At 41.6% G+C, this 12,264-nt stretch overlaps 1 protein-coding gene across 1 annotated transcript in view; it reads left to right on the top strand.

Annotated features, from left to right (window-relative positions):
• The window catches only part of FAM13B (family with sequence similarity 13 member B), a 98,774-nt gene extending 88,685 nt beyond the window's left edge, over positions 1-10,089 (top strand). Inside the window, exons 19-23 of the mRNA XM_015413799.1 lie at positions 683-778; positions 1,662-1,745; positions 1,968-2,134; positions 2,490-2,591; positions 7,929-10,089. Of these exons, the coding sequence (XP_015269285.1) occupies positions 683-778; positions 1,662-1,745; positions 1,968-2,134; positions 2,490-2,591; positions 7,929-8,052 (573 nt within the window). The 3' untranslated portion in view covers positions 8,053-10,089. The remainder of the gene's footprint in view (positions 1-682; positions 779-1,661; positions 1,746-1,967; positions 2,135-2,489; positions 2,592-7,928) is intronic.
• The last annotated feature ends 2,175 nt before the right edge of the window (positions 10,090-12,264 follow it).

Raw genomic sequence — 12,264 nt, 5'->3', positions numbered from 1 at the left:
CCCCCCCCCCCGGAGCCGGCAGGCAGGGCGGGGGGGCGGGCAGGGGGGAAGACCGGCCTCAGGGGGGGCGAACACCGGCCTCGCCGCTGCCGCCGCCCCCCGCCGCCTCGGGGAGATGGGGGGGATGGAGGAGACGGGGCTCTTCTCTCCCCCCCCGCGAGTATCGCGGGTCCCCCTCTTGTAAAAATATAATAGTGGTGCACATCCACACATAAGTTTCTATAAAAGATTTCTAAATATCTAAAAATAGTTCCCATACACAGTTGTCATTTATATGTTGTGCATTCAAATACTGATAAATTTATAAGTCCTCTATCCATTAATCGATAGGGGGTGGGCATTTATCTTTCCTGTGTTGTAATACAAGTATGTTAGCTGTAGTAAAGACGCAGAGGGTCTGTTTTCATTGACCATCACTTAGCCTCCAAGAGACGGGCAGATAGTTTAAACGTTTATAAACATCCCTTCAAATTAATGCACATTCAAATACAGAATTTATTCAGAAAAACTAAACAACTGGACACACCCAATCATATGTTTAAGGCTCGCATCCTGTGAGTTACAATGCCAAGTTTACTAAAAAAGAAAAAAAAGAGTGGGAAGAACCATTTAAGGGCACTGAATCCACTCTAAAGCTTGATTTTTCCTGTAGTCACATGTTGAGTATCTTTTCTTCATTCAGGTTTCCAGAGAAGAAAGGCATGTTGTTAAACCCCTCTATGACAGATACAGGCTTGTGAAACAAATGCTGACTCGAGCAAGCATCACTCCCATCCTTGTGAGTAAAGAGAGTCTGTGTTTCATGTTTGCCAAATATTCAGTGTTAAGTTAGCAAAAAAAGATAATGTTTCCCTTCTGGAGACATTTGCAACTAGCCTATTTTTATTCTTAATCCACTGTTACATGGTTCCCTGGTTTGGGATAATTGATGACTGTTAACTCCAGCTCTTATCTTGAGAGTTCTTACAGGGTTTTTCAGCCATGGTCAAGAGCCTGTTGCCTTGCTCATTCAAATATGCTACACTGACACTTCTCTGAAGTTACTTTCATTTTTAAAAATAGTTATCTTTTTCTAGACATTTTGTACTTTAAAACTTGAACAAGAACTTCAACCTGTTTGCAATAATTAGGATGTTGGTGCCGTGTTAGATTTAGTGGTTTCAGTTTTGCTGGTATTAAAAGCCTAAAGGTAAATCTTAGGGGATTCATAGGGTTGTCAGCTCTTACCTGGCTTCCAGTGGGGGCCTCCGGCCCGGGTTTCCTGGATCTTCTGGCCTGGAAGTGATGTCCCAGAAGTGACATCATCGCATCAGGCACATGGTACAGTGAATGCTCTAGCATTTGGCCAAAAACTCTATATTCTCCATAGAGCTTTTAGCCAAATGCTAGAGTGCCCTCCATGTGAAAACGTCACCTCCAGGTGATGTCACCACGATGGGCACATTGGGGCTCTTTGAGGGTGGCGCTCCCCCACTGGCTGGCCGGCCAGCAGCAGAACCCCCACCTCCATTGGGAGTGTGGCAACCCTAGGGTTTTCTGGTGCTGTTTTTGCTAGCATGGAAAGGCCCATAGAATTAAACTGTGTGTATGCTCTAAAAATAATTTGCACAAAATGAAAAGAAATATAATTTCTATATCTTAATAATTTATTTATATTTCAGGGCTCACCATCAACCAAGAGACGCAGCCAAATGTTACAACCTATCATAGAAGGAGAAACAGCCCATTTTTTTGAGGAAATTAAGGTATTTTTTGGTATTATTTTCATCTGTAGATGACAGTAGTTCTAATCCAATAGTGCATGAGTTCTTGAGTTTCACTGCAGCAGGCTTCACGGTAATGCCCCACTGTTCCTTAATAAAAGCAAAAACTTAATGCATGTGCAGAACTATTGTGCATATTGGGACTCTGGCTAGATGATAAAATGCATAACACTTGGCTTTAACTCCTTTTGCATTATCTTGCAGGAAGAGGAAGAAGATGGTGATCTGTCATCAGAACTGACTGATCTCCTGAAATCTAGTGCCCAAATACAGATTGCTAGCCCAGTTGAAAACTCAGAATCTGATGCTGAAGAAAGTCAAGAGAAATTGACTCGAGAGCTTCGTCTGTCTAGTACCCGTGCAGCTTCCATGTAAGCCAATTAGAGTATAAAGCAACTGATGTAATAGACTGATCAAAATATATGATATTTTTTCAACAAAGATTTGTGGTTGTTTATGGGAGTGAGTTGGAAAAGTGAAGGGAGGATTTTTGTCTGAAATGACATTGTGGTTTAGCAGTTCAGCTAAATTGCTTTACTTTTTTAGCTGTTTTCTATCTCATTGGCAAGAGAATGGTTCAGCCCTTTTTGCACTGAGATGACTGTTAAGAAATGAAGCAACTTCTTAGCAAACATTGCTTGTCATCTAATTCATTGTTTTTGTAGTGGATGGAATATCTGTCACAATGTTGATGACTTGATGTACATTTTTACAATGAATTTTTAGGCCTGAATTATTGGAGCAACTTTGGAAAGCCAGAGCTGAGAAAAAGAAATTGCGGAAAACACTACGGGAATTTGAAGAGGGATTTTATCAGCAAAATGGAAGGTTAGTTTAACATTCAGTGATTGTAAGACTGCATTATTGTTGCTAATGGAAACAATGAGATGAAAAAAAAACACACAAGTGTGCTTTTATATAGGCCTGCCTTTGAACATAGTTGGGAAATTTCACTTGGCTGACAACTAGTATATCCCACCAGTTATGGAAGAATTTCACTAGTTTCCAGTTTGTTTTTGGATGCAATACAAAGTGCAGGTTCTTGCCTCTAAAGCCCTGTAAGGGATCACAGGAGACCTGAAGTATGACTCTGCCCACTGCTGTCCTCTCACTTTCTAAAAGGAGGTTGAGTGGGCTATTAGGGGCATCTTTTGTGACATCTTTTTAAGGCGTGTTCCTTTTGTTTCTGTTTCCATAATGCTGTCTCTCTTGAATTTTAGGAATCAGGTAAAAGTTGTTCTATTCTTCCTGGGCTCTGGCAGGAGTGAATTTGCAATCCTCTCCCACCTTCTTTTAGCATAATGTTTAATAGCATAGCTGCAATGTTTAATTGAACGTATGTGGTTGATTTTAGTCATTCTATAAAATATGCCATAGTAGAAACATTTGAAACACAGCCTAAAAATCCCCTAAAATAACTAAAATTCAGATATAAAATATTGCAGAGGGATAGCCAATACTAGTTTATTGTAGCAAAATAAAATTAATACTTGTAACTGCTAATTCTGCTCCAGACACACAGAGGTTCACACTTGAATGATTTATGATGGGATTCACACCTAAGCTTATTACCTCTTATTTCCCCCCTCCCCACAGTATCTATAGCTGAAAGATTTGTGGTAGAATTCACTCTCTGCCCTTAATCCTCACCCCACTTTGTAATCTTTCCCTTAAGTAGGATTCCCAGTATGATTCTCTTTTGGATATCTGAAGAAGTGAGCTCAATTTATATTAAATGTTATTAATTTTTAAGGTGCCACTGGATCTCTAGTTTTAAATGTGCAATGGCCAACTAAAATCTGCAGAACAGATAAAATGTAACCAACATTAAAACCCAGTGGAAAACTCTTACTGGACTGTGGTACAGAAGTCCTCTCCATGCAAAAATGTATTTCTGTGTGTGCAAGAGGCTGCAATGTAGATGGTGACTTAATAGAACACGATGCTTGCCCAAAAAGAAGTTTAATGCATGTGCCATAAGATGTTGAAATTGTTGGAGAGGAGAGAGAAATAACTTTGATCATAGAATCTCTATGGCAAGTAACTATATTTTAATTCTTTCAGTGAACAGTGCAACTTTGTGGATGATGGTCTTTCACATTAAGGCGATCATTGGCTTCTAATAAGTAGGCCTGGAAAAAACACTAGAAAAAATGATTCTGCGCAGCCATACCACAATTTTATAATTACTTAATTTTGATAAAGGAAATAAGAGAGAAAATAAGCTAACCATTTGACTAAAAAGAGCACAATGTTTAAATTCCCCCCCCCCCAAAAAAAACCTGATAATTATAGTGGCTGAACAGGGTAGGAAGTTGGGAATAAGATAGAAGGAACAAAACTTAAAGGGACAGTAGCCCCAAGAGACCTCAGTAGTGCTTTTCCCTTTAGACTTGAAAATATGTTGCTACAGCTGTGCTTAAGAACCCCCCCCCAACCAGGTGTGCAAAAGTTGTGAAGGTGAGGTGCCACCGCAGAAAATGCCCTGTCTCTAATCACCACCCACCTCAGCTCTGAAGATGGGGGCACAGATAGCAGGGCTTGAGAGGCAGGTCTTAACTGGCAGGCTGGATAGTATTGGAGGAGATTTTCCTTCAGGTACCCTGCCCCCAAGTTGTTTAAGTCAGGGGCCCCCAATGTGGTGGGGTACGATGGTGCTCACGGATATAGTTCCTGGCATCCACCAAGTGTTGTTAGAAAGTGGATGGGGCCAAATGGGGTCTTTGCCCAGCAGGGCTTCTGATTGGCAATTGGAGATGTGATTTGCTGTGCAGGTCCGAACTGGCAGAGACTACGATCTTGGAGTCGTAATAGATAACTCACTGAAAATGTTGAGACAGTTTGCGACCGCAATAAAAATAAATTAAAAAATCCAACACTATGCTGGGGATTATTAGGAAAGGAAAATAAAATAAATCAGCCAGTATCATAATGTCCCTGTATAAGTTGATGGTGCGACCACATTTGGAATACTTTGTACAATTCTGGTCACCACACCTAAAAAAATATAGCATTGGAAAATGTGCAGAAAAGGGCAACTAGAATGATATAAGGGTTGGAACACTTTCTCTTTAGCTTGGAGAAACGACGACTGAGGGGTGACATGATCAAAGTTTACAAGATTATGCATGGGATAGAGCAGGTAGAGAAAGAAGTACTTTTCTCCCTTTCTCACAATACAAGAACTCATGGGCACTCAATGAAATTGCTGAGCAGTTGGGTTAGAAGGGATAAAAGGAAGTACTTCTTCACCCAAAGAGTGATTAACACGTGGAATTCACTGCCACAGGAGGGGGCGGCGGCTACAAGCATGAACAGCTTCCAGAGGGAATTGGATAAATATTGGAGCAGAGGTCCATCAGTGGCTATTAGCCGCAAGGTATAGTTAGGAACTCTTGGTCTGGGGCAAGTGCTTGGGGTGGCAGGCTACAGGTTCTTGGTGCTGGGGGGGGGACAGTGGGAGGGCTTCTAGTGCCCTGGCACCACTGGTGGACCTCCTGATGGCACCTGGTATTTTGGGTCACTGTGTGACAGAGTGTTGGACTAGATGGGGTTCCTTGCTACAATGCCGATCGATCCAGCGCAGGTGCACTGTATCCCATGGGTGTGAATGCACAGATGACCACTTGAAGATCACCAGTTACAGGCAAGCAACCTGTTTTTGTGGTCATACCCACTACCACCCCCCGTGTCAGAATTCCAAAGGTGCCCACAGGCTTAAAAAAGGTTGGGTACCCCTGGTTTAGCACCTTAAAGGTAAGAAGCAGAACTTTGAATTGTGGCCAGAAACAGATGGGTAACTAGTGCAGATCTTTCAACATAGGGGTGATTTGATCGTTGTAACCAACCTGATAGTAGCCTGGCCACTGCATTTTGGACCACTTGAAGTTTCTGAACTGTTTTCGAAGTCAGCCCCACATAGAGTGCATTACAGTAATGTAGCTTGGAAGCGATCAGAGCATGGTTTACTGTGCCAGATCATGCTTTTCAAGAAATGGCTGTAGCTGATAAAAGGTGCCATAGGTTAAATTCTGTGCTTTGGCTTGTTTAATAAAGAAGCACCTGGTTAAATCTTTTTTATCATGCAGGCTTCAAAAATTATTGTATAGCAAAGCTATGAATTTGTTTTTACTGTATGTACATATTTTATCTGTTGCTGACACTGTTGATTATGTTATTGCTGGGTGATCTGCAGTCGTAATAAAATTATGTTCCTATGTGTCACGAAGGAGACTTGAGCCTCCGTCCAGTAGTCTCCCCAAGCTGTGAACTTGCTGCTTCAGCAGGTGTACAGCCTTTTCCAGGACAGGCTGACTTCACAGTCCCTGAGCAGCTTCTTCAGTGACCAACAGCATCTCATTCTCATTTGGATTGAGCTTCAGTTTATTGGCCTTCATCCATCCCACTACCTTCTCCATTCAGGACTTCCACAGACCTACCTGGCTTAGCTGTTAAGGAAAAATAGAGCTGTCATCTGCATATTGGTGGTACCTCACTGTAGATTCCCAGATTACCTCTCCCAGCAGTTTCATGTAAATGTAAAATAGCATGTGGGGTGATGGAACCCTGTGGGACCTCATAACATAAATGCCACAAAGCCAAGCAGGAGTCCTTCAGCAACATATTCTGAAATTGGTGGGTTGAGTAAAAGTGGAACCCTCAATTCACTATGCACCCTACCCCTGTTCCAGCCAGCCTCTCCAGAAGAACACCGTAGTCAATGGTTTTGAAAACCACTGAAAGGTCCAGTAGAGTCAACAGGGATGTTCTCCCCTGTAACTTTTTCAGAAAAAGTAATCAGTCAGGGTGACCAAGGCTGATTCCATCCCAAAGCCAGGCCTGAATCCAGACCGAAGTGGGTCTAGATAATCAGTCTCTTCCTAGACTGCCTGAAGCTATGTAGCCACTACCCATTTGAGCATCTTGTCCAATAATGGAATATTAGCCACCAGGCAGTAGTTGCTCTTCTTCAGGCAAGGTCACACAACCACCTTTTCCAAAGGGGTTGGAACAGTGCCCTTCCACAGAGAGGCATTTATTACCTTTTGGATCCAGTCAACCACCCCAGCACAGCTTGATACTATTAGTCATGAGGGGCAAGAATCGACGTGGTGGGCTGCTCATTTTGAAGCACCCTGTCCACTTCATGAGGCCTCATTAACTGAAAGTCATCATACAATTAGGACCAGACTGTGCTCTAATAACATCTCAAGTGTTACCTGAGTCATGGTGGATGCAAGCAATTTTATTTGCAGAATGCATTGCAAGGAATCACAGCAGGCTTGTATGTTCCATCTTCATGACTTCTGTGCTGTCCCAGGCCAGCCATGGAAAAGATTTCCAAAGCTTTCTAATAGACTAGGATCACCTCATCTCCTTCTGACGTTTTCCCACCCAAACGATCCCATGACTAGGAGGGGCGCTACTCCCTCAGTTCTCTTTTTGCCACTGCAGAGAGAGTTTGCTCTGGAGCCGTCCTTCCTGAGCTAAGACAAAAATGTATGAGCCAGAGGTTAAAAAAGTGTGAGCTAGCTCACACTAACTTAGCTTAGTTCACTGCCTTTGTGACATGTTTGTGAACTACTTGAGGCACCTGTCTGGCCACCATTGAAAATACAGCAAGGCAGTTTTCACATTCTTAAAATCCTGGTAGAAAAATTGGCTGCTAAGATCACCCTAATCAGTGCTTCCAGTTGTGTTTTAATTCCAGTTTTTTCTCTTGGCCTATTTTGTTTATTTTCTGTAATGCACTGGCGAATAGCCAAAGAGAGGGACAGTTTGTACTACTTTAATGAGATTAAACAGTGTCATGTCACATCTTGAAGACTACAGCATAAACCATCATCATCCAGAGCCCAATTCATGAGAATTGATGCTGCAGTAAATTTGTTCTTCAGGTGATATTAGACACTTCACTGTTTTGGCTGAAACAGACTTAAGTAATACAGCTACTGTTGTGGAATTTGAATTGCATGCTTTTGTTTCAAGAAGCTGAGAAGGGCAAACAAAAATGATTGAAGGACAACAGGATGTGGTGCAGACTGCACTACCTTATGAGATCATTGATACAGCATGAAAAACCACTGCCCTAGATTCATCCTGAATTGGTTTGAACCAGTTTTAAATTGGCCAGAATTTTCTTAATATTGCCATCTTTTTTTACAGGAATGTTCAGAAAGAAGATCGTGCTCCCATGCTTGATGAGTACAGAGAGTACAAGAAAGTTAAGGCCAAACTTCGGCTTCTTGAAGTTCTCATCAGCAAACAAGATTCTTCAAAGTCTATATAAGTTATGTTTCTTCATAACACTGAACTGTTGTTTTCTTATGCTGTCATAGTACTTGTTAGGTGTTTGCTTTGTCTTGCGCAGTTGAAAGAATGCTGTTTTTGTACACTTTATTATGGTGCCACATTTGAAGGGCGAGTAGGTCCTATCTAGAGAGTTAATGAAAATCTTACCAATTTGAGACTGTTTTGTCCATCTTTAGCAAACATTTTTTCTTCTCTTTTTTATTATTACATGTTCTCAAAAGACTGTAGAACAATAACCATTCAAAAACTCTGGACCTGCTATCTTCATTTTGTCTGCATTTCTTAGTGTAACACAGAACTACTCAGTTGCCTTTTTTCTTATGGGGAACAATGGCAGCAAATTAAGAACACAACTGTGTTCCTGAGCACCAAAACTGAACTGCCTTTCAGAGGACAGCTGTGGAATAACTTTGGTTTCAAATGACATCTGTCATGTAATAGAATGGTTTATGGCCTGTGGATATTGCAACTTAAAACTCCCATTTGCTCTTCAATTTCAGATTACAATGGACAAACCAGAAAGTGACCTTGCGTGTTGTATTTTTAAAACTTGGAAAACTGAACATTTATATCACATATTGCCTACGAGACTTGCATTACTGTTAATTTATCAGTTCATCAGCTAATGGTGACCTAGTGTGTGGTCTGAATTGGATCCTGCCTCGTATCCTTGATGGGGAGAATGTGATGGTGCTGTACAGCTTCGACAGGCCTGTGTTATTTAACTGCTGTATCTGAAATAAGTGTATTTTATCAAGGGCTAAAAATCAGTATAATTAATGTGATGGACTTAAAATGGATAGAGTAAGCTTTGAAAGAAGCCTTCTGCTATGTCAAAAATGGAAAGTAAAGTGATTTAACCTTTGGTATTAAGCAGGTATCATATGATTCTTGCATGATACAGCTTCAGAACTGAAACATTTTTGGTAACATTTACCCAGTCTAATATAGATGACACAACACCCCTTAATATTTTTCTTTTCAAATATGACAAAATCCTAAGAGCTCATTACAGTGCTGATATGGGCACAGCACCTGCACACAGAGGGATTCCAGGTAGGGAATAACAGAGCTCCCACAGTGTCTGTACAGGCTCTGTTTCAGGCCCTCACAAGCAGATCAATACCATGTGCAAATGCTGCTTGGGGGAATCTCATCTGTATTATGACTTTGGGTACTGTGTCTCTGATAGGACTTGATTGAGCCCTAAGTGTTTAAATCGGTGCTCTTGGGGAATTTTTTTGTGTGTGTTGATTGTGGCCATGTTTTTGCATGTGCCTATTTTCTGCATGTATTTATGATCAGCTGATGTCAGCACAAACATTTTTTCTCACTGCTTCCTGAAAGACCAAAAAAATGATTTTTTGCAAAGAAGTGGCTGGCATGTAAATTCATCAGGTCAATGTGTTGACATGGGATAGATTTTTTTAAAAGTAGGGTTTTGATACTCCAGACTTGTCTGTTTGCTACAGAAAGGCTTTGTGTGTGTGTGATTGTAGGCATGTAATTTTGGAACATGAACGAGAGCAGTAAAATGAGCTTATATTTTGATGCTTTGCCTTTTTACAGAATTAGAGATTTTTTTGTTAGTGGACCATAGTGAATTGCGAGGTTGGAAATTTAATCTGGAGATCATTTGTGGCTTTTATTCAGCTCCATTGTGCACTGTACACTTCAGTTACTTTTCTGTCTGCAGACACAGGTGCATCAAAACATTGAAACTTATGTGTACTGTATAGTGTTGTACATGAATGTTTTATATACCACATGCAAAATGTCAATATGCACTATTTAAATGTTTTAAATAATATATTCCTCCTTTATAATGCTTAAATCTATATGATTCCAATATTTTTATAAAGTGAGTGATCCACCTGGTTCAAATTCAGAATTATTAACAGCTGCTTTTGTGTGTGTTATGCAGTGTTTGGCTGTTCAGTATCATAGGTAGCATGGCAACAGTTATGCTAAGAGTGTGTGTTGTACCATTCTTATTGAGCAATAAATGGTAGGTTTAGGCATTTTGTGATATAACATAGTTTTACTTTGATATAAGTAAAAACTATATATGTGGATATATATATATATATATATAATATATATATAAATAAACCAGATATAAATGATTGCTATGTCTGGTATTTCACTGTATAGATTTTTATAATAAAAGCAACTTTTATTGTCATACTCAATTATGTGTGTGTGTTTTCCAGAAATACTCTTGAGGGGGTGTTAACCTGCATTATTTCCAGGCTAAACCTGTGTTGCAAGAGGGGTCTTTTGAATCTTACTCTGGGTAATACTTCCAGGAAAAAAAGAACTTGGACACCAGGTTATACAGTTCGATAGGATTTTATTAATATATAAACTCTGACAAGGATTTTCTCTTTTAATCACATTAAGAATTTCCAGAACATATCCCATCGTAGAAAAATACTGAGAGAATATAACTTAGCTCAACCTAAATTAACCCAACCTAGAATGAAGTCGTAGCTTTTATTTAAGCAGCATAAGGCAGTATAGAGCAATGCCAGCAAATGAGGGGGGAAAACAATCTCACCAATCCTCCAGGACAGGATAGTGAAGCATATTCCAAGTTGGCCAAAGATGACTTGGTAGGAAAAGGCCTTACCCCCAAGGGGTCTTCCTCCAGATGGATTGCTGAAAGACAGGAAATGAGGGAGAGAGGCTTGTATCTTCTCTCCCTGACTTCCTGTTGGACACCCCTCGATTTTTTTACCTTATTCGGCTCATCTGCCCACTCTTCTAATCTAATCAAGTATTTATAGCTACTCTTGTATCTTCACCAACTTGATGACAGACCACTGGCAAAAATTATCATATGGTCATGAAACATGTATGACCTGTCTGGGTTTCCCCTAGCCAAGAGCACCCCAACATTGCTGGGTCAGGTCGTCTTATGCTGGAACCATTCCTAAACCCGCTTCTACTTTGGCCCAGCATTGTTGATGTGACCTATCGCCTGATAGCATCCATCTTAGAATTAAACCTTCTGTCACAGTTGCTCTTCTTCACATTCATAGTTTCCCCGAAACCCATCCCTTCAGGAGTTTCTGGTTACTGGCAGTAATAGATACAGTACTGCATATACATAACGTACGTGTGGAATATTCAATCATGTATACTAGTATTAATTTATATGGGATAGCATAAGGATTGCATAGCTTGATGGTTACATATAAGCAGTATTAAATGCATTACAAGAAAACTGCAGAAAAACAGGAGGAGGAGTGGGGAGAAGCCTGCATTTGTTTGTTCAGTCTGCTTTGGTCAATGTTCAAATCTGTCTGAGACCTTGCTTCCCCTTTACTGTTCAAACTTCAACATCAGCTGTCAGGTCATAAAGGCTTTTATATGAATTGGATGCATCCTTTTCTTATGATGAGGAATTTTTATTCTATTTATTTCCATTTTGGAGAAAAAAGGGGGGGGTGTTCCCCCCCACCCCGGAACTCTTTTTCAAAGTTTGAAATCTATCTAAGCTGGCAAAGTTCTCTCCACTTGGCCTGGTTCCTGCAGCTCAGGTAAGTCAACTTTTGTGAGTCTTGCTAATTATTAAAAACAGGTTGCTTACCTGTAACTGATGATCTTCGAGTGGCCATCTGTGCAGTACCACACATGGGTTGGGTGCCTGCGCACGACCTCAAGCAGAGGATATTTCAGAGCTTGCCTCAGAAAACTTTTGGTGGGCTCTCTTCCCACCCTGGGGAGCAGACACTCATTGCGCATGCCTGGAACGGGGGAGAGAGCCACCTCCCATTCAGTTCCTTCGGCCGCTACCGGTATGTCCCATCAAAAAAGGTAAGTGACTAGGAGATGCTAGCAGTGGGGAAGGCTGGGTGAGATTGTGGTACTGCACAGATGACCACTCGAAGATCATCAGTTACAGGTAAGCAGAGGTCATTTCGGGAGGGAACGCGGGGGATCGCAGTTCCCCCAGGTGAGGTACGGGGGCGGGGCACATGACGAAGCCCCGCCCCCTGCTTCCGGCCACCCCGCTTCCGGCCCTCATTCAGCCAGGAGGAGGCAGGAGAAGAGGGAGGGTAAGTTGCTTCCTCCCTGCCTCTCCCCACCCCTGCCTGCCTGGGGCCAGGGAGGGCCTTTGCGGGGCTTCCTTGCACTCCCGCCGGCCTTGCAGGTTCACTGCCGGGCCCCTCATGGGGCTCGG

Source organism: Gekko japonicus, unplaced genomic scaffold (assembly GCF_001447785.1).
Source record: "Gekko japonicus isolate JY-2015 unplaced genomic scaffold, Gekko_japonicus_V1.1 scaffold863, whole genome shotgun sequence".
Taxonomy (NCBI): Eukaryota; Metazoa; Chordata; class Lepidosauria; order Squamata; family Gekkonidae; genus Gekko; species Gekko japonicus.
This window is presented reverse-complemented; position numbering and strand designations above follow the sequence as displayed.